The 23,934-nt window shown below is 39.1% G+C and overlaps 1 protein-coding gene across 1 annotated transcript in view; it reads right to left on the minus strand.

The window, feature by feature from the left end:
* Nucleotides 1-1,540: 1,540 nt before the first annotated feature.
* Nucleotides 1,541-23,934, minus strand: part of hs3st4 (heparan sulfate (glucosamine) 3-O-sulfotransferase 4) — a 77,880-nt gene continuing 55,486 nt past the window's right edge. Inside the window, exon 2 of the mRNA XM_079366370.1 lies at nt 1,541-5,084. Coding sequence (XP_079222496.1) covers nt 4,430-5,084 — 655 coding nt within the window. The 3' untranslated portion in view covers nt 1,541-4,429. The remainder of the gene's footprint in view (nt 5,085-23,934) is intronic.

Below are 23,934 nucleotides of genomic sequence, written 5' to 3' on the forward strand. Positions count from 1 at the left end.
TCATTAAACATACATTAATTATGAATGCCTCATTTATTGGTCTACATTATCAACAGGTTTATCTTTCACTGATTACTGTTTAATTGGTGATTAGATGATGACTTGACTGTGAGCGCAGATGCTGGCTTCTTCTTTTTCATTTTTGTTTTGAAATTATCTTTGCTCGAGCGGACCTTTAAACACAGTGAATGCAGAGCAGCTCATTAATTAACACAACACAGAAAAGTGGATTCATAATAAACAACACAAGAAAGTAAAAAAAAAAAAGGAAGTGCTAATAATAAGTGTGCTAGACTTGGTTTTGTTTCATTTGTATTAATGAGCTGACCTGTACTTTTGGCTGTCAAATTTTCATTTTAACCTTCTTTTTCAGCAGTTTCTCTTCAAGTTTTTAACTGACACTGTTTTGTGTACTCAGATTTTGGAGCTGGAGTTTTAAAAGATGATATTGCACACAAGATTTTAGTTTATGTAAAGGACTCCACTCAGGTTTGTAAACCACCCCAACACGAGAGAGATGAGAAATGGTTTGGCGGATAGATTCATGAAATTGTGCTTTTTCCTCTCCTGAGGTGGTTGGTGAGGAAGTTCCTGATTCAGGAAGCTGCAGCAGATGAAAGGATTTTGCCATGTGTCAGCCCTGGTCTTTGAGGCATTAACTGTTGATAGGAGGAAGCAGGACACGTTTTGGGTTCAAGACAACACCTGGATGTTTTTGAGATAGAGAACATTTTGCCATATATGGGAACAAAGAACGTCTTTCAGAACAAACAGAGCAGATACATGTTATTATGTTTGGGTCATGAACCTTAATATGTTCAGTCACCGATGTACAGATTTTCCATTTAGACTACTGGATGCATTGTCCTAATTTTCTGTCACTGCTTTCATCCTTTCTTAAACCTGAAAACAAAGAAATCCAGAAGCCAAATGTGAGTGTATGGAAAAAAGATGTTGGTGCATGGAGCAGCTTTTCAATAAGTGACTGAACGATTTTGAGAACATTTCCACGCAGAACAGTTTCAATACAGTAAGATGAGTGATTTATTTTGGGATTAAAAAGATTAGAGTGATGGGAGATTTGTCAGTTTCATTTTATATTCAGATTCCTTATTTTTTTTGTTTTACAGAAATTGCTGTTGAAGGAAAAAAAAACAACTGAATATCAATGACCCCTAAAAGAAGTGTACTCTATTAATTGATTACTTACTTCTTTTTATGATATAATTTTAAGACATATATATTAAGTATTGTTGAAATACATTGTTTCTTTTATACACACACACACACACACACACACACACACACACACACACACACACACACACACACACATACACATACACATACACACACACACATATATATATATATATAAGTCCCAAAAAGTAAAGTAAGATATGAAGTAAGATTTTTTTTTTACTTTGTTGGGACTTCAGGGGCTCTGTCCTGTTACTTTAAGTCAATAAGCTTGCTTTGTGCAAGCCTTCCTTTGTAAATGCTTATGGTTACTCTTAAATCTATTTGTCTTCGTCAGACGTTTTATTTATTCCCCTTTATATTGCACATCTCTGTACTATTATACTGTACAGACTCTATTCAGGCACTTCCATGACTCCATAGTCAGGAGATATAAAGAGGACATTTAGAGACTCTTTCAGAGTACATTTCTATATAAAGTTGACACCGTATGTGCACTTTTTTTGTGATCCTTCAGTGAAAAACCAGTTAACCGGTCTTAATGGAGACTTAACTCCCTCTGCAATCATTTATGTTTCTATAGTCCTAGCTTTCACTTTTCAAACTGAGTTGGATGTTTGCTGTATCTTTTGAGCGGTGTTAATTATAGATCATATAAGAGACGACTGAATGCAACACTTTGAACTCCCTCTCAAAAATCAGATTATAGTCCTTTACCAACTGCTACTCTGACTGCAGCTCACTTTGAGGTACATCCAGGAAGCTTTATTTTCACGCCGTGTATTACTGTTTCAACTCCTTGCCAAATTGTCATTAATGACTGACAAATATGGATTTATTTTTTTATTTTGAAGCGGTGGTTCTTCAGCAGTGACAGCTTGATGAGGCGGCGATGCTCGTTCATCATCTTCTTTACTTGATGCGAAAACCACACGACGAAACGTGACCCACAGTGGGAGTAACACATGAAGGACAGCTTAGCATGTCTTTCATGCATCGTAAGTCTCAGGAGAAATATCACAGACACAACCCTGCCTGTACCAAAACAAGCAAGAGAACGGTGCAGTATGTTTCTGTTAATGAGAGGTTGGATCCATGTTTTGACACCGGAGAGGAATTCCCTCACGTGTGTGATCCTGGATATGTAAATGACATCAGGTTGCATATTATAGACGGGAAACCAAGTCCTCATGTGCCTAAGAACTCTGTCGGTTGCCTTTTCAGGATTTCTTTGAGCAGCTCTACGCTGAGTAGGAGGGACTGTCTGGTTTGAAGGCCGGCTTATACGTGTTCTTATACTTGAGCCTAACAAATATGAATTAAAAAAAGATGAGAAACATCGCTTAAACTTGTGATTAGCAAGTCTTCGTGCATCTTTTGTTAAACAGCCTCTCACTGGAGAATAGCAGAGGCGCTTTCAGACAAGACAGGAAGCTGAAAGGTAAAAGTGTAGAGAGATTGTCAGGAAAACCCCAACCGATGACTGCACAGAAAACGCCTCAGCAGTGAAAGTAGTGACGGGGAGAGTGAGACTCTGAGGTAAGTGTTGAGGCTTGGCGCTACAAAGGGCAGTATAGTGCTTACTTTGATTGAATCAATGGCTCTGTGTAAGTAGCTGCTGGTGCCGGGCCTCCCCAGGGTGACAGAGAGGTCTGCAGAGAGTGGAACAATCCAGCCATCCATGGCCAGAGAACAGGGAGGATTAACAGAGCAATGCATCATAGCTGTAGCAAGCAGTGATGTGGAGCAGACTGTATTTATTGACTCATTGACTGTATTGATTGTCTCAATTGATGAAAAAGTCCAGAGACAACAGACAGACGCACAGCGAGTTATGCAGAATGAAAAATAATAGAGAAAATATGATGTTGTAAAGGAGCATTGCACAGCAAAACAAAACAACCCTGTTGTTTTCCACAAAAGCACCCACCAGTTAAACCAAAAGTGTGTGTTTGTAAACCTCTGGTTACAGAACATTTCCCTGGCAAAAAAACAAACAAAAAGTCATCTCATTCAAGTTAAGTACATACAGTAATGGCTTTGTAATTTACCTGGGCATGTATGTAGCTTTTTTTCCTTCACAGTAAATTCTCTCTGACATTGACGTTGCTTCAGCAGCAGCGGTTTATTTAACACGCCATTAATCTCCAACGACAGAAGACCGCGTGGCAGCAGATGTTGGTTAACAAACTTCTGCTCAGTCCTGCATTGTTGTTCTTCACCCTCATTGACATGTATTACTGCAAGGAGGGGGGGAGGAGGGGTTGCCAGGCAAACAGTCAAGGACTGGAAGAGCCAACAGATTTTTTTTTTTTTTTTTTTTTTCAGGAGGCCACAGGAAATTGTTTTTGTCAAGATGCAGGATTGTTTTGATCCACAACTAACCCTTGATATTTGTAGAACACGGATTCATTTGTCAAATTATGCCAAAACCACTGATACTGCAGCACATCTGAGTGCATGGTCATCAGTATGCTAATGTGCAGCTATGCAGCGAAACAATCCAATTATTGACTGATGGCCACTGTACATCAGCTCCCTTATTGAATATGTGTGCAATTAATGAGTGCAGAGCAACCAGAACACTGACACTGAGGAAATTAACACTTTGGTAAACTCAGACTGACAAAACAGAAAAGGATTGTCTCCACTCACAAACGGAAGGATGAGCACATGTCAAAGGATTACTGGACTGTGTGTCTATGATTTTCTCTCTCTTCTAAAGCAGCAGGACAGTGTGAAATGATATAATACAGAGCTCTTCATGGCCTCAGCCATTGAAATAGAATATCTTTTTTGTTCTGGGTGCTGGTAAGTGGGCGTGAGGGCAACAAACTGCAGGAAAGTAAAGGGAGAAGAAACAGGCAGAGTTTGCCCTTAGGGCTCATGAGGTAAGGACACTTAACTCATCGCATGCATTGCCATAGTCGACAGGATTTTTATATCAGCTCTATGCTTTAAAAACAAAATGAATAAATCATCTCCTTTTCACAAATATAAATATATTTTATGTTTGGTATGTACAATATGATTTGCCATCGTCAACCACATTAGTATTGAAGGGAGAGAAAAAGCATGTCAGTAAACTCTTGCTAATGGATACAGACACTGCAAAGACGGCCATGATTGATTGGCGTGCTCGAGCACTCCCTCTGTAGAAGGGGCGAGACAATAGTTTTATTTTGAAGGCTGGTGGTGTGGCTAAAGCCGTTGCCATGCCGCAGTCTGCTTAGTCCTGAGCGCTGCGAGATTCACTGTCCTCCTCCAGCTCCCATTCAAAGTTCTGGCCGGTCATTTGGTAGAACATCATGTTAAAGGGTTTGTAGAACTTGTGCAGCCGCCGAATCACGTCTGGGTCGATTTTAGGGTGAGTTCTCCCTTTTGATTTACCGAGGCACCTGGGAGTGCTGCTGTCCTCCGGCTTCTTCAAACACGGAAATCCTTTAGTCTTATTGAAGTAAAAGTGTTTGTCTGTGACAATCCTTTTAAGGCCCAAGAAGTCCTGGACTTTGGCCATCTCGCCCGCCGGGTCCACGATGAGCCTCTCGCCACTGACAAAGTGCATTTGGGAAAGAGGGAAATACTGCATCCAGCTCTCTAAGTGGAGCGCATATATTCCAATACGTAACGCGCTCCATGAGGCGTCAATAAGACCCAGCGTCCGGTTCTTGAAAGCCAGAATCTCAAAGGTGGGGATCTCGGGCTTCTTAGACAAAGTCTGTGTGTAGTCTGAAATGGCTCTGGTGACAGGATTACGCACCACAATAATAAGCTTGATGTCCCTGGCCATGGTGTGGATGCGCTTTGGGGCATGGTTAGTCACAAAGTAGCTGGGTGTCTTCTCCATGGTGATCTGCCCCTCCAGCGTTGAAGGCATCAGGTCTCTGGGAACACAAACAGGAAAAGAGGGAGAGGGGGGGAAAAAAAAATCAGCTCAGCATGGTTTTATCCTGCACACCTCTTGCAGTGCAAATGAAATACCCAAGGACACAGTGCAAGCAAATTTGGTACATTTATTAAGCAGTACATTATTTGAAATTACAAGTGAAAATAGCTGTTATTATCACCGGACATTATGTTGCAAGGAGAAACATACAGCTAATTACACCCGCGGAGTAATATTCAAGAGATAAAAGAAAGGAGATGAAACGGCAGGCAAAGCAAGTATGCTCATTGCTTAATTGACTCCATCTGTGTTACTCCAGGAGCTGTTTTGGAACTTTAATAATGAGTGCGCTGCATATCATTAATACCGGGGTGCCTGGGGTATTGTTTTGTCATACATTTATTATGCATGCATGGCTCACACTCGGTGCAGGCGGTTTTATTTCTTATGCACACACACTTCCAATGCAATGGCAGCTCTTTTCTTCTTCTTCTTGTCCCTGAACAATGTGTAAGGTTAGGGGCTGTCCATTGAAGGCAGCCATAATTCATTATAAGATTTAATGTGATAATTTGTAGTACAATAGAAATTCCCCACCCCACCCCACCTGAGAAATGTATTAGCCAGCTATTTGCCATTACCACAAATATGCTTGTGAGAATGAGTTGTCGGATGTGACAGTGCAGAGGCAACTATATCACACGCACAGAGACGGGGCTGGTTTTTACAGTTTCTATTTTCATATCAATAATAAAGCATAGCATTGCGCCTTGAGCAAATCCTTATCAAATGTTTACACTGATGCTCTTTCCAATCCATGCTGTTTTCTTTGTTTGTAGGCTATGTGATTCAGTGCTAAATTGGTACATTAAATCCTCTCTGAGACACACCGTGTATTTAACTACTTACGAATAGCTGCACAATATAATGTAAAGTGAAACGGAATCCAAGCTCACGCACTGTTTTTTTTATTTATTTATTTTTTTCCTGTTAACTCTGGAATTAACGTATAAACAGCTGGCCAAAATCCAAATTATTCCCATGTAGGGACTCCCAGATTTAGTGCACAAGCTTTCTCCATTATTCTGATTTAAAACCTATTTCCTTCCTTCCTCCCTTCCCTGCTATATTTTTTTTTCCATCAGGCTGCTCCCCAAACCTACAGTTGTAACGATATAGTCACATCAATCATTTGCATCTTGGACATATTCTAAATTAACTGTTCTCTGGCTAAGAATCCAATTTACTCTGCAAAACATAAGAGCTGTTATGCACATATCGACCACCCTCACACACAGCCATGCACCCATGGATACCAGGCCTGAAAGTCTCACAAGTGGCCTGGTAATTGCATCTCAGTAACAGTATTGCCTTCCTGATGGGTAATTTCCCTCTGGATTATGTTTTTCTCTTGACAGAATAGAACTGTGGTTACTTCTGGGCCTGTAATAGGATATTAAACATATCTACAGATAACACAGTGAGTACAAAGAGTATTAGTTTCCATTGCACATCATCTTTTTGAACTCTTCTTCTATTTGAGTAATAAACCACTAAAAAAGGTTTTCTTAAGTCAAGTCAACTCCAAAGAAAAGTTGCTGGTTTGACGGTCTGAAACAATCATGTATGTAAAAAAAACCCCCAAAAAAACCCCAACTCAAATACACCACAGCAAATCACCTTGGAACATCCTGTTTGGACATGAGCTGCAGCTTCTCTTGTAATGTGCTGTGCATCTTTGGAGCATATCCAATTGACAGGACAGATGCACGATGTTCAAGGTAACCTTAACATAAGAAGCCATTGTCCCAATTTGGCTCAATGCTAATCATCCTACACTTAATTGGAAAAACAATGGAAACTGCACAAGCCAACTGCTTTGTTATGTTTCAGAGGCTTCGCTCTCATCGGAAATCAGTCATGGATCATGTACGTCTAAAGTGTCAGCGGGACGGAAATCAAAATACTGATAAACAAGCTAATTTCACTGTCCGTGGCGAACGACTCTTCTGGCCTTGCAGTGTTGTGGAACTGGAGTAAACAAGAGCAAACTGTTAACTTAAGCTTTTTTTTTTTTTTGGTCTCTGCATCAGCTGCACAGCTCCACACAGGTCATTCAGGTGGGTAGCTAAATGAAATCCATAGTGCTAAAGAGGCCCTGCGAACCATCTGCTGTTTACTGCCTCACACTGAGGACATTCAACTTGACATTCACTTTCTTGCATTGCAACACATGTCCAAAGCTTTATTTGAGTAGAAAACATACGTAAGGAGAAAATATGCCTTGTTCAGGAGAGTTCTCTTTTCAGAAGTAGTCGACAGAATGTCTGCAAAAGTATTTCCTTTGTTGCAGTGAGAGCTAAATGCAAACAAGCAATACAAGAAAGACTTAAGCTGCAGAGTGCCAATACTTAACTTTACCTGAACCATCAAAATTCTTAAAGGTGCGCACAAAATCAGTCCATTAAATGTAGCAAAACTATTATCCGAGTCAGACAGATGAAAAGAAAAGGAGAAAATCAACCTTTAAAACGACATTCCTCCAGTTGTACTGAAGTCATGTACCTTACTTAGGAAGGAAATTTCATTTCACACCCACTCCACATAAAAATTCTCATCCACACCATGTCCAGTGCTCTCTTAAAAGGTGGATGCATCATTCAGAACGTGCAGCGCACCAAATCACGGCGAATCTTTGTGTTTGTTAAGACAGAAGCTAATCTCCGTGGATAATCACAACTCTTCATGCTTAAACGCCCACTGTTAAAGTGCTCTGGAACATGCCCAGCCTCCATGTTGCATTATGCCCCCTCAAAGCAGAAGAGAAGATATTTTGAGATATGATGAGGAGAGGGATCATCCTAATTTACATTGCAGATACTAATAGGTCCAAGTTCTCCCTAATAAAGTCTGGCAGAGAAAATAAAAGCCCCCCCAGAAGTCGCTCATTTGAATTGATCCCTGCACTGCTGCGGAGTATCAATCCGCCTGAGCTTCCTCCATGTCATGTCAAATACAATCAATTATTCTAAAAGGAGTTCACTCATAATAAGCTTCGGAATCCTTGGAGAGAGCATGTTGGAGATGGTGTCAGGGGTGCTGTGATTCTGTTAACGGTTCCTAATACAATGCGATATATTGACATATGAAGGTGTGAATAAGAAAAATATGCCTTTTTTTTTTTGTCAACATTGTCCTTGTGAGTCATTGTCTTTTGCAGAAGAAACATACATTCACTCAGGTTTCATAAAATTAGTAACAAAAGATTAACGCTGCAGTCATTCTTATATACAAGCATTCTCCCGTAAAGCTGTTAGGACATATTTCCAGCGCCTTCACTGTCACAGTGCACTGATAATGGAATGGATGACAAAAGGTAATTGTATTGAGTTGTTTCTCTGAGTGTCACTGCAAATATCAATCGAGGGTGTAAGCGGCTATTCATCAACAACAGTCAGTCAAGACCTTTGGAAGTGAGAGATACTGTGGTCAGTTTGCAATGAATAATCCTGGGATTTCACTCTGAGTGACATGTTTGTGATCACAGCAGCACAAAGAACAAAGAAGAAATGGTTTACTAAGAAATGGAGAAAGATATACAAAAAAGAATGGTCAAATGAGTCATTCTTCACTCAACAAATGGATGCGTACATGTTTGGCACACATAAACAACAAGCCCACAGGCCACAGCAAAGGGTCTTGCAGGGTCTGTTTTGGAGTGGGAGGCATTGTGTTTCCACGGTTAAGGTGCAAAACAAATACAGAGTATACTGACATTCTCAGCGATCGGATCAGGCTCCAGTAAAGGTAGAAGGTTTGTTTTTCTGTTTTCTCTCACTGAATCTGACCTTCAGACCTGAGTCCAGGGAGGGATCCTATGGGTCAGTATTCCCTGACACTAAACTGTGTCTCCATATGCGTTATGGCAACATGTCCGCATTCTAAACTTGTCCATTAAAGCACCTCTTTATGGCCTGCGCTTCATTTTATGTCTACCTGGCTACGACTGTAGCTTGGCATATGCAGAGATTGCTGTCTTCTAGCTTCAAGACATATTAAATGTCCATTAAGACAAAGTGAAATATACCATTGAGTTGTGGTTTTAAGTAGACAATAGCTGGTTACATTTTTCAAGTCAATTGTGCTGACAAACATCAACTCAACATGAATATAACATAACAGCTGTCTCAGTTTTGTTATGTTGAGCTAGGGGTTGAATAATTACTGATGCATTGAGACTGGTTACCAATAGATGTTGGGTAATTAATGCAGTGAGTATCCAATGTGGGTTTTTTTTATTCTTATTTCTATCTAATTGGGTTAGACCATGTTGATCATACAATATACAATATACATTATACAATACAATATAAAAACATTGAATAGTTAGCATCAATACTAATTCAAATCCATAGTGCCAAGAAAACAGAACATTAAAAAGTAAAACATATCAAGCTTAAGTAGAAAAGGCTTCTACTTCAGGCAACCTTTGCATTGAAAATAATGATATTTGAAGTCTAAACAACTGATCATCCTAACCTCACATTTATTTGCTCGGATCTGTTGAGTTTTCGTGATAACTTAAAATGTGATGGCAGAAAGAATAATGAGTAAAGACGGACCTTCTGCTTCACATTTGACTCAGTGGGTCTTAGACCAAGCAGCTGTTTTCAGTCACTTGGGCCTATGCTGTGTCTAAATATTCATCCACCTTCTGTGGTTTGTGATATCTTTCATGAAGATATTCTGATGTTTTTAACTTGTTTTATTTATTTTTTCATTTAGAGAATTATGAAAAACTGATGGTCTTTGACTAAATGCTTAAACACTAAAACTGTAAGAGAATGGCACTGATTAGTCTTATGAAGTGGCCTGGAGCAGAAAAAACTATTTAAATAGATATATTGGTCCATATATGGAGTTGCATTTGAGAAATGGCCACCGAGGCCAACTTGCCCTTTTTGCCAACTACTCAAACTACACTAAATATAATTGTACGCTTATTATCTCTTCTGTTTGCTACATACTGTTGTCTGCTCTCTACCAACTCCAGTTCATCAAGGTATCACAAAGTTCATCCTCACACCTACACACCTACCCTGTTCAGATTTCTCCTTAATTAAATTAACAGCAGGATTTAAGCCACATGATATATTATCATTGTTTGTCTCTCGTGGGACAAGTTCTACTGTCAAGCAAACCCTGCCAGCAGAATGGAGACAGAAAGACTAATTTGAACACAACTCAGCCTAGCCACTCTTAAAAAAAAAAACTCTTTATACTCGTATTCATGCAGGAATGTGGGTTTCAGCAGAATATTTGAGGACAGAAGTGACAGCTGGTCCTGATCAAAACCTTATTCCCCACTCTCTTCCCGAGATCCCCTAAAGACCGTCCCACTTCCAACAGTGGGCGAGCCAGGTACCTCTTCTCCCCACATCACCAGACTGCAGCGCTAAGATCTGAAGCTGTGTTCAGACGCCCTTTGGACATAAAACATCATGAAATAAAAAAGCACCGCGATGAGGGGGAAACTGTGGGGATGTTTGGAGTGCTATACCACCCGGCATCATTAGTCCATAACAGTGAATATGAGCTGGAGAGTTTGTCTATTTTTAACTGATTTAAAGTCAAGGGAGAAAATGGAAGCAATCTCATCTTAAAATCAAAGCCTCAAAGGAGGATATTGCTTCTTTTTTTTTTTTTTCAGCTTCAGATGAGTTAAGGCCTTACATTTAAACAAAATGTGGTTTTCTCTTCACAAACCTAGAAATAAATATAAAGTGTTACATTAAACCCAAAATAAAATCCTTACATAATGTCTCATCTGTTCTCTTATAAAACAACAGCAGTCAGAAACTCTTCTAAAAGAAGATTTTTGTTCTTTTCTTGTTTTGTTTTTTTCCTCCTTTGGATGAGCTGATGAGAGCACTTGAGGCTACGCTCGTTCAATTTGATCACAATTGCCCTCAATATTCCAGTATTGATGTTGCCACTGCAAACAACAAGCAGTCTAAACACACACACAGGAGAAAATGGGCCTCTGTCAGTGTCATTTATGCACAAAGTTGGAGTGCATTGAAAGAAACAGAGCAAACCGTTGTGGAGTTTAGCTAATACATCAGAGATATTGAAGACTAATAAACACACTTCTTTTTTAGCTAACTTAAATGACCTGTCTTAATTGCATAAGTGAAAACCGTAGGACTAAAAGGGTTGACTTTGACATTAATGAAACGTCACATGTTCCTTTTATCTGTGCATCTCTCATAAGTGTTCTCTTACAGCCGGCTGAATAAAAGGCTTTAGCAGAAAAAGTCCAAAAACGGCCGTCTGTAATTGGAAGTCACACCTGAGTACATCAGAGTCAAAGGCTAAAATTTACATCCTAGAAATGTTGCAGATCCAGCTCAGTTAAGCAGAACCAATTAATATGACAGTTTGAACATGATAGATTTCTGCACCTCATAAAGAAGAGGGAAAAAATCCTATCATTCCAGTGAAGTTTAAGGCAGATAAAAGTCTGCACTGTCTGACCGCTGCATGTGAAGCAAATACTGCTCATTCAAGCTTATTCACTAAACATCACATATTCACGAGATTTGATAAGGTGTACTTGTCTTAAACGGGCTTGTCTGAGGTTACTAAAAGCCTGACAGAATGTGTAGCATTATTTATTTATTTTTTTCCCAATGAGAGCAATTCAGACATTTTACATTATTTAATTTTCAATCACACATGGTGTATGGAGCCTGCAGAACTGAGAAGATGACATGATTGAGGGACATCAATTCCCATGTACATAAACACATTGCTATGGAAGATACAAACTGTATTCTTTTAGAGCAAAGCCACGTGGCAGAAGTTTATATCAGAACCAAACAGATTAAAAAGGTCATTAGTGACACCAAATTAAGAACTCTTCTGTCCTTGAGTTTATCGTTCTTGATGGAGCACACAAACCATTGTTCTTTAATACTAAATGTGATTTATTAATGCCTGATTCTTCCACTGTGTAACTCGGTGTAAAAAGGAGGCGTTGTAAGAGAGAAAGTCTGTCTTTTCTTCCCCTGTTTTATACCCAAGAGGTTATTTTTTGGCAGCACTATCAGTTAAGTACCTAAGCATGAACCTTTTGGAGGAAATTACCTATCACAGCCACTTTTTTTTTTTTTTTCTTTCATTTTTTCCCAATTCATTACGGAGCTGTAGGTCAGTGTGACACAAGAAAGAAGGGGACGTGCACAAACTCTTCCCACCCTATATGAAGCATTAGTGCACATCTCCAGCAACACCGACAGAACATGAATGAGAGAAACCAGCAGTTTTCTTCTTCGGAGGTTTAAGGTTACTAACAAAATGTCAGGTTGAACATCACAGCAAAATGACGGCAGGCCAATGTGTTACGTCTGCCATTTCTCATAGCCCATAAATTGGCGATGTGTGCCATGAAACTGCTGGAAAATGTCAGTGACAAGCTCTCCCAGAGAACTGCAGTGTATTACAGCTAAGTCTACGTATTGTATTGCACCATGTGTGAAATGCAGATATTGCTATTTGTTTCTATTGCTTTTGTAATTCGGACTGCAATCCTCAGTCATACAAGGTACTGAGCAAGTGTACCTCCAATAGAGAACATGTCTCCTCCCAGGATTATCTCCAAAAATAAAAACTAATACTGGACCATTGGAAAGACAAATACATCAGCCCAGCTGGACCACTCTCACACTAACCAGAGAGATTGTGTAGAAATCTTAAAAGCACTCAAGACACTAAACTTAACTCATCATGATGGAGAATAGGGACCAAGAAAGAAGGAACAACTTAAACAGTGAAGGCTACGAAATTCAGCTAAAGTCCCAAGTTACACTATTACTGTAACTCAGCTCATGGATATTCGTTTCCAAACGACCCCTCATTTGTTACCACCCACCATAAGGCAGATTTATATGGGGATAACAACCACACACTGACCCAATAAAAAAAGCATCATACTAAAGTCAAAACAAAGGGGTTTTGTTATCAACAGACAGACTTAAATTAAATCATTGAAGGATGAACTAAATCAGTGAAACGCAACATCACAAAACCCAACTGAGAGGTACAGCAGCCCCAACTCCAAAAGCCTTTCTCCATCTCAACACTGGGCTTTTAAACACTGAGGCCAGGTGTGCCTCGTTGTACAATCAATAGCTTCCCCTGGGCTGAAGACAACGGAAGGGGAGGAGGGACAAACAGCACAGGGAAAATACAGCCGTAATGTTTCTGAAATGTATTTGCTAAGAATCATTTCAACCTAGCTTAAGTTTGACTTACATCCATTCTTTTACACTCCAATAAGGCAGAAAATGATTACTCATCACATTTTTTGTTGTTCATGTATTAGTTACACTTGGCTGGATTCGCTTTGCAAGAAAAAAAAAAAAAAGATTTGTAGATCTCCTAATTCATCGACTTTCTTTCTGCTAAAACATTGCACATCAACCTTTTACGATGAATCTAAACTGGGTTATTCATTCACTGCGCTTTGATTTTGATGCAAAAAAAAGTCAAATTAAAGCAAGCAAGATGATATACTTTAATGGGACTTTTTTTTATCAGGCTTATTACCAAAAACTGCCCCCTTAAAAAGAATTATAGTATTATTAATAATATTGATGGAGAAGTTAATAAAAAATAACTTTGAAGCATTTTTCTTTGCAGGGTATTATCAAGCTCAGTTGGATATTCCAAGGGAGATAAACATGTGGGAGTCATACTTTAAACTGAATTAGAAGATGATGAAGATCCATTTTTTTATTTACAGCCCTTAAATATCAGCAATGTCACAATCAGCAAACAATAGTTGATAATAACTCATACTGGACTTCATTATCTTCAACCATGAATTAAAACGTATACACAACCCCGCCTGCCTTCAGCTTTATGTCAGAGTCCCTCACCGTTCAACCTCAGATTTATTAAATATCTAGTCTTAACATGGATGTGCATTAGAACTCCTTTATTCCTCTGCGAGAGAATTGTGTAAAGTTCTTCTCTGGCAGAGGAAGAAAAAAAGTCTTGCATGATCCAGTAATGATGTGTGTTAGCTCGTTGTCATGCATCCATTAAGGCTGTTAATACGAAAAGGCTGAATCTACCTGCTCAGAAATTGGCTATTTTAACGTCTTTGTGCTAAATTGAATGATTGGATTGATTAACTGATGCAGCAGTGGAGTAATAGCCGAATAAAAATCTCCTCCGCGGTAGCGCCACTGATGCTTTGTGACCCCTGTTTGACCCTTTGGTTATAACGGTCACACACGCAGCAGCACGCTGACGTGGAGTATCAGTACGGATGGGTATTGATCCTGCTATTTAAACAGTAGCACAACTTGAAGGGATTTAAAATGAGTCCTGAAAAGCAAAACGTGCTTAAAGTGTTTGGTCAGCATTTACAGCTGCGACTGGCGAGCAAATAAATGTGACAAACAGAAATGATGTTCTCTCTTTTTCTAGTGGGTTATAGTGAAAGCCTGCTGGTGTGTGTGACTTAGATCGTTTCAGACGATCCCACGTAGTATTGATGAGCCTGAGCAAACAGCGTATTTCAATTTAAACATGATGTGAATCACATAGGAGAAGCTACAGTACAGCACACTGATACTGTCAGAAAGCTGTCAGACTTTTCCTGGGCACTGAAGGCATGTATTAATCTTTTAAAATATCATAGCTCCCAGGGTTATTATATATTTATTTAAATGTATCTCCCACATACAGTATGGAGATGTGTCATACTTTGGTCTTGCATTTCGAGAGCCACATACTTGCTTCAAAAAGACAAAAACAGAAAAAAGGGCGGGGAGAAAGTGTGCCTTTGTGTGCGTGATTTACGGTTACCTTTCTCTGCCTTTGCACGGAAAAATCTTTGACACGTGTCTTCCACAAAATGCAGCGTGTTGTTTGCCGCAGAGGTAAATACCCATCAAACCCTGTAGCATGAGTAAAATCATTTTCGGCTGCTGTAGCAGGTCATCTGGGCAGTATGCACTGTAAAATATTGATGTTGACTGTAGCCATGAAAAGAGATATATAGATAGATGTGAGGTACAGGAACTCGAAAAATGGGGAAAGCAAAACATGACGGACATTCAGGGGGGGGGGGGGGGGGGGGAGCTTGGTTACCAGTGTTGATTTAGAATTAAGGAGCATCTTTAATTCAGCATCAGATAATGTTTCTGGACACCAACAGATATCTTTCTTTCTTTCTTTCTTTTTTTTTTGGCTCGTTCTGATAAATTAGCAAAGAGCAAATGACATAATGATGGGCAGTCAGCATCCTTCTGCAGAAATACCCCTTAATTTCAACATGGAGCATCCAGATGAATAATATTTATCTCCCTGCCTTTTGGATGTTGTGCATTCATAAAGCTGTGAGCTGTCCTGAAGCCATCCGATGGGAGTAAGTTGCTTCCTGCATGCGATGCTCATAAACTCTCCCTTCAATGTTTCAATTCTGCAAGCCAAAAACATCTGTTTGACACAGGAAATACACCTGAACACAAAACATGCATGGAGTTATTCGTTAAGTTCAGTACTTTAAGTACTTGTAGAAGTGTGTGCACTGGATATTTACATCAGCGGGGTGTTACCAGACTGCATTTTTTTTAAATCTCTAAACTTTCACCCACATGTTCACACAAACATCTGGAGTGTCATTTGCAGAAAAAAAGGGATTGATTTTTTTCTGGTAATCTCCTTTCCAACTAGTTTCCATCATTGACAAAAGCACTTATGAACCGTTAAAACCTTTAACCTCATCTTGGCTTGTTGGAGCTGTTCATTGATTGTGCAGAGATTGGTGCTGAAAAACACTAAGTGCTATTATCAACTACACACACTTGAACACACAAGCAAAACAGTCTGGAAATGCTAAATGTGTCTCAAAATAATCCTTCTCATGTCTGCGTTTCTCACATTTGAAATACTTAATAACAGTTAACATGTTAATGTTGTAAAAGCTGACATAAGGATGCAAACAGATGAGAGGCAAACTCACGTCCAAGATAATAACTTCATCAATTAGAGCTCTGTGTGTAGGTGTGTGTGGCAAACCCTGCGAAAAGAGAATGTCTGGCGCTGTTGTACGGCTACAAAAGAACATTTAGACTTAAATTAAGATTGAAACGTAAACATCAGTAAATAGGCTTGTTGTCAAATACATCACAAATACAGAGATGTTTCAAAAGCATGTTCCTTTACGTGCCTGTGATCTAAAAAAACGTGTTGAGATTAAAGGCAGGCAGCAATGTTTGTGCCGTAACATCTGGATGCATGGGAAAAAAATGCTGCTAAGAATGTTATAATCATGCAGACAAGGCCTAAGCTGCTCCATTACGGGCTAAGCTGACCTATCAGTGGGGATTTTTGCTTAATCCAAATTGTGCTTTAGCTGGCGGAGATTGCTCAATTCAGACAGTTGGTGTGAGAGGAAAAAGGAAGTGTTCACCTGCCATGCAAGTTGCTTTCATGTAGAAGATATTTATCTAATGTATGTGCATTACAGCTGAGCCTTTTCTGAAGTATTTCCATGCACGGTATTCCATTTGCTCAACATATAAATGCCAGCTATGACCAGTTCACTGTGCCTTAAGCGTACCTTGGCACAAGCTTAATAACCCCAGCTGCCTCACTTGCATCATACTCAAATGTGCTGAGTGACAGTTATATTTACAGCTGCAGACAGGGGAACAAACTGAAAAGGTTCTTTAATGTAAGATTGACTGAGTTCAATTGTAGATGACTGTTGTCTCTTGGCTGGCATAAGGCTCCTTTTAAGGTGATTAGGGTGTCATTTAGGGGAATGCACAAGCTGTTTTTTGGGCATCCTTAGAATCTTGTTTGTCTTCGGGGAGTTTTATTTTTTAATGTTACTTCTTCGCAAAGGGGGCAGCCACTAGGTTAGAGCTGTTTTATTTCCAAAAGCTGGTGTGACTGCAACTAATATCAGCAGCTCATACTGTGTAAGGCAGGCTGACACCACACTGGGGAAATTAATTTGCCACAGTCATATAATGGTTGGTTATTTAATCACTGTTAGATTTAATCTCACACCTTAATCTCATTGGGTTGCTTCTTCTCCTGGAGTTTCATACCTGAAAGGATTAGACACAAAGTTTGCTATGAAGAGGATGAAATCCTGTGTTATGAGTGAGCTGTTGGTTAGGAATCATAAAAATGGCGACTACAAAACCCCACCCTTAAAAGTCTCCCTTTTATCATGTATATTTCATACTAGCAGTATCAAAGCAAAGCAGGCCCTTTCCGGCTTTCACAGAGTCAAGACTTAAAGCAACCACACGTGACGAAATCATGATTTGATCTGGATCAGTCATATCGAGTTTATCATCTAATCCAGGCGCCTCATTTACCCTTATTTTTCCTTTTTTTTTTACTTTAACTCTTGTGTTTGTTAAAGAGAAATGTTTAACCTCAGACTTGTTGGCCTTGGCTTATTCTCTGTGAAGAATTTATAAAAGAACATGTTTCATTGGCAGTACACTGATCAACCCCCAACACCTTTATCTCCTAACTGTGTGAGTGTATGTGTGTTAATGTTTGTATAGTGTGCATGCGTGCGTGAATTTGTCTTTCTGCACCTGCTTTTCCCGCACAAGGTTGCATCATTGTTTCATTTCAAGCACCTATACACCTCTCTGTTCCCACATTCCCACACATTTTACACTCTGTCTTGCACGAAGCACTCTAACCCATGTGCAAATTGGAGACGGGGCATAAAAAAATAAATACTGTAGCATTGCCTGTATGATTACAATATATGAAGTTGGTGTAACGATTCGTAGCGCAGGGGGCCTGAGAAAATTATTTTTGAAGAGAGAGAAGCTTTGGAAGAACATGAAGAGGAAGAGATTTCAGAATATCACATTTCTGACAATTGGTTTTGAAGAATAGGATGAGACCGACCATCAGCGAGCGCCCAAAAATCCAGTGAGCTGCGAGCCACTGGACCAAACTGTGAGCAGCCATCTTCAGGATTTTCGCCGTAGAAGCCATCCACAGCACCATGCCGTCCACAGTCAGTCTTTTGTTTGTTTTTTTTAGTTTTTTTTACAAGCTCCAGTACCATGAATGTAGTAAAACTAGGATAAATATCGAAGATATTTGCTTCAAAAATGGAGCCAGCTTAGAACATAGGTTTTAAGGCTGATGAAGTGCTGGCCAAGTACTGAAGCTTCCTTGTCTCCCATAAGGGGACCCACAAGCGGATCGACTAGAGAGGAGGTGGTAGCGGGAGATAGCTCACTCCAATGTTTGAATTTGAACAGCTATACCAATTTTAACTATGTCAGAGAAGCATGTTTTCCCTTTAATGAAACCAATCCTTTGTCTGTTTTTGTAAACGGTTAAAGGGGACTTGAGTCTGTAATGCAGTTCATAAATTAAACTAATAGCTTACATAACTTCAATGGAGACAAGTGTAGAGGCGTCATGACCAAACAAAGTAAAATCAAGTCGGTGATTACAGGAAACATTTGGTGAGATGGGCACAGGTCTCCATTTCTCTCCTTAGTCTGACTCACAGCTAGTTATCATGGAAGATAATTAAGGTGAATGAGGCCCCACATTAGTTTGAGTATGACGGGGTAAAGTCATATATTCATTTCTTTTGAACAAATAACAAACGTGTTTGGGTCTCCGGATTAAAAACATGCATCAACGTGTAAAGGTTTAAAGCACAGAAGATTGTACAACACAACCCTGCATTTATCCACCAATAAGAAATCACTTGACAACAGTGGCAAGGAAAACAATCCTTTAAACTAGCAGAAACCTTGAGAGAGCCACTTGCTTGACAGAAAGCCGCTTGCTGTGATTGGATAGGCTGACAAAGTTGGATAGAAAGAGAGATATAAAAAAGAAAACACCCAGGAACAACAACAACTTTGAGTGAACTCTGTAGAACCTCTAACCTGCTTATTGGGGCTGTTCCGCATTATTTCTGCCGCTTACAGCCCCCGAACAAACACAATGATATTATTTATCGTGGAGAAGATGGACAGACAACACCTCGGCTGTGAAATGGCTGTTGCAAGTCATTGAACGTTTCGCTGGTTTTTAATACTCAAGATGGGAGGAGATAGGAGGATGTAATACTTGAATGGATCTGGGTATAGCCCTCAGCCTTTTGAGCAGCTTGTTTGAGCACTTCCTGTAAAGCCCCCGTACACACCCTTAATCTCCCCAGCAGAGGTAGCTTGACACAGCAAGTGAATCTGCCATAAACACACAGATCACAAATGCGGGATAATGTCTCCGAGATAACATGTATAATCCAAGCTGCCAAAGGGAGAGATTAAAGAGAAATGTGTCAAATGTTTAAAGATAGAATACAACCAAATATTAAACTGTAATCTCTAAAGCTCATTCCCCCCCCCCTTTTGTTAATTCATTTCCTGGACTATACTCGGAGCGTAGGGAAGATCAATAGAAGTCATTTGAAAAGTAAGGATGTCAGAACCGTATAGAAACGTTTTCAATAAACCACTTTTTAAAAATAATCCCCCTGAAACCTACATTTAAGAGCTACATTTCGATTTCCCATTTTAGTCTACATTGCAGAACAAACCACTTTATAAATGTGTTCGATGAAAACTATTAATCAGTTCGAAGGATACATTTCTTGTTGCATGAATGTGAAAATAAACTTTTTCATTTAAGGGGACATATTGTAAAAATTTCACTTTTACAAGGTTTTTGATGACATGTAACCTGAGTTTCTATCAACCCACACGATTTGAAATAAATCCATTGAGTCCGTTTTTTGTGGTCTGCAGAAGTCTGACCAAACAGAGAAAATTGCTCTATTTCAAATGTTCTCAGTTTGTGACACCATGAGTTGGATTCTGGGAGAAAAAAAATCCCCTCCCCTGGTATCTCCACCCTTGGACTCCACCTTGGTCTCTTTATTGCATTTAAAGAGAAACACACACCAAAATGGAGCGTTCTTGGAGAGCTGGGTCAAAACACCTGGTGCTTGATTTTGTTTGGACCAAAGCACAGCAAAAATGTTTCATTTAGGGCACAGGTTTGAAAAGGGTAATAATGTACTATCTATAAAGATTATTTACATATTTTATTCAGCTGGTTTACTGTAAACAAATACATTTGGTCAAAGCTGATTGGCCACCAATAAATCTGCTGTAGATCTAGGTTTCAAGTTTTCTGTGCCAGTGTGGTTGATGTGTGGTCCCTTTATCAATTTGTATTCTCAATTACCTGGCACACAGAAAAAAAAAAAAAAAAAAAAAATCTGTTCTTGCAATTACTTTGACATTTTCAGTATCCTCTGATGTTGTTTCTCATTCTCTGTGCTATTTTTAAGTCGGAAAACAATGCCTGCTATGTAAATATTTGTGAGTGTGTTACAGGGATTTAACATGCATAATAACATGCTTCCGTGGGTATGACTGGAAATGCTTTTGGTATTCTGAATACAAAACTATTGGAGAGCAGGGCATGTTAGGGGGGGTAAAATAAAAAAATAAAAATAAAAATAAAAAAATAAATAGCCAATCATTGGCTCCTTAGCAGGAGCAGTCACACTTGATTGCTCCCACAAAGTGCTTGGAGCATTATGATTTTATTTTATTTTTTTCTGTGACAGCGAGACAGAGAAATAAAACTAAAAAAAACAAGCACTGGGTTTCCTGTGATGCTTTGTGTGAAAACTGCACTGATAGATGACACTTTTTGTGGTCCGGAGGATAGCGTGTGCTTTGTGCCACGCAAGACAATTTACTGGCACAGTTGGCTCAGAAATGGCTTAGCACATTTGGACCTTCAGCATGTGTGTATCACCCTTACCTGCACAGTTAGAGGCAGTGGACTGTGAAAGTTTAACAGCTTATAAAAACTTGAATCAAAGGGCCAAAAAGTTTGATGCTTCTGTATCTGAAAACCATTCCCTCCTGGTAAACATGATGCTTTGACAATAACAGCAGCTGCATTAACTGCAAGTATTTGGTTTTCAATGATGTATCCCGACATGTTCCACAGAGCTATTGGATGATTTGCGTGCATCTCTTTTTTTTTTCCATTTACTTTTCAACAAAGGATAAAACATCATTTTGGAAGTTTTTCTGGTTCTACTTGGCTTCAAATGTGACATCCATCACTACTAAAGCTGTGCCACAGCTTGGGTGTTTGTTTGGCCCGCATCTTTGCCAAAGAAAACTTGCTGACTGGATAATGCAGTGAGGGACACACTGTGCACCAGTACCTCACTGGCTTATCAACTGATAGATTAATATTTGCAAAGCAATCTGTGGACTCACCATTCCTGTTGTTCTTGTACCAAGTTTATCCATTCAATTGTTTGTTAACAGTTTATTTCTCTATTGTCCTTGTATTTTAGATTAGTTACTGGATCCAAAAGGGAATAGTTTTGATTTAATTTTCAGAACATACATTATAAGGCTACTTGATTAACACCTTTTCAATTACGAAGCTGATGAAACCGCATACTTGGCAGGTGTGTGTTCATGTTCTGTGATGCAAACACTGCTGACCAAGATATTCCCTTATCAATGAGCAACACTTAAAGCAGGTACACACGCAGCGCAGAGGATAAACAAGTTACAGCAAATTATCCATATGGGCCGAGTGCCGTGTTTTAATTACTTGTGAAACCTGCTCGTGTATCTCTTGCTGTCTGCTTTTCACATCAGTATTCAATTAAGCGCTGTGATCAGATGATTTGGCAGAGTAAACTGCATTGCGGGCTTTTTCGTGCTTCTCTTGCCTGTAACACGAGGATCTTACACAGAAGCTACATTACATAGACATGCTTTTTTCCCCCCATCTTTATCTGATGAGTATGCGGCAACTTGTGCCGACATTTAAAGGAATCTCATTTTCAAAGCAGAGTCATGCTTTTGGAGACAGTCATTTTTTTTTTTTTTTTTTTTTTTTTTTAAATAAAGCGAAACTGGAATTTAAATTGCCATCTAAACGCAGAGTTCAGGGTTCCTTGTGAGGTCTGTGTCACTTTCCATCATTAACTACCGGCTTTTATCATCCAAGAGAGAGAAACTCTTTGTTGTATACACCAGAGAAGCCGACCAGCCCTTGAACTCTCCGTGTTACGCTGCAGTGGGTGTGGACGCCTCCTCTAATACTCCGGTCATTTGAAGAATGTAATTTCGCTATCAATCCGTCCTCGTAAACCCAGCAGGGTGTGCAAAGTTATACAACAAATTAATTGCCTAATGACTCTTGCACATACAAGTGATATATATTCTCATGATTGAAGTCAAAGAACAGAGGACTTCTGAAAAGGTTGTACTTCAGTGAAGAGCTGACAAATGCAGTGAACGAGACGCTTTACGAGTCCTTTAGTAGCAGCCCTATTTCAATCTCGTAATGGTTGTTCAGATACCATTCAGTACCACACGCAGTTGGATGTAGCCACCATTGTGTCTATTGGTACATCACAGAACTCTTGAGTTTCCATACATGCATCCACAACTCAAGTCTTTTCTTTGGGTTGTAGTCCCTCCCACCAGAGATGCGTGGAAGAAAATTAAGCAATGGAGAGAGAAGATAGATTCTGTGTTATAAAAAACAAACAAAACAAAAAAAACACAGAAGAACAACCAGTGCTGTTTATTGTACTGGAAATGACTGTCTTAGGTTTAAAATTTCAGAGAAGAAAATAAATCACATTAGAATAAACTATCACTAATCATCAATAATAACCAGCCTTACATGAAGACTCAAATTCTCAACAGCATGACATTTATTAGAAAAAAATCTGAGCATAAGGATACATTATTTCTCAAATAATAATGAATGGTGTTTGTGATGCTTTCATTTTAGTGAAATCAACAGATGTTATGTTTGATGGTGAATCGTGAAGTAATGCACTCCATTATATTATTATATTATTATTATATATTCCTAAATTTCCTGAGGGAGTCATCCCAAAGGATCAATAAAGTTTAGTCTAAGTCTAAGTCTATATTGATTTTCTGGAATTAGTGCTTAATATTTTGTTGTTGATTCACATGTCAAATTATTCTCAAACATCTCAAACATATTCTATAAACATCATTGATGAGACACGACACGCAGCAATCGGCAGCATCTAGTTTTTAGAGCAGGAAGTGACCAAGTTTGGATGACAGGTTTATTGTATGTGGAGATACTCCCTGCTGGGTATTAGTAAGATTGCAGATTGAGGTAACATTTGTATGGGCTTTACTTTTACATTCAAAATGGTCAAACATTCATCTCCATTATATGGTTTATGTTTACAATGGGACTCCATGTTTTCTTCAATAAGAATTACTTTTGAGAAAAAAAAAAAACACTCATAGCACCAGCAACGCCAGAAATGTCTTGAAGCCTAAAAATATTGTTATGTAAAAAAGAATACAAATCTATAATCTGCTGTCAGGAGGACAACTCATACTACATCCGTGTTTATCACTGTGAAGCTAATACATGCCTGCATATAAATGAAGTCATTAATACAAAACCAAGGAAAATATTTCAATTAAAGTTAGAAAACATAAATAAAGGAAAATTAAAAGAAAAACGCCAAGAACTGATGGTGGAATTTGCCCAAATTCATTGAAAAAAAAAGAAAAAAAACATCAAACTTCTTTTTGGTAAATGTTTTTGGTCCCCCCTAGTCCCCCCCCAAAAAAGTGAAAAGGGTATTTGCTTGAACGTCACCTCACTCGGACTTGGTGTGGAAAAAATACTATGGGGTCTAGCAGGGGTTTCTACGGGGTCTCTCTGCAAATGATTTTCAGGAGTTATTTGCAAATATAAAAGCCCTATAC

The sequence above is a fragment of the Symphodus melops genome, assembly GCF_947650265.1.
Source record: "Symphodus melops genome assembly, chromosome: 17".
NCBI lineage: Eukaryota > Metazoa > Chordata > Actinopteri > Labriformes > Labridae > Symphodus > Symphodus melops.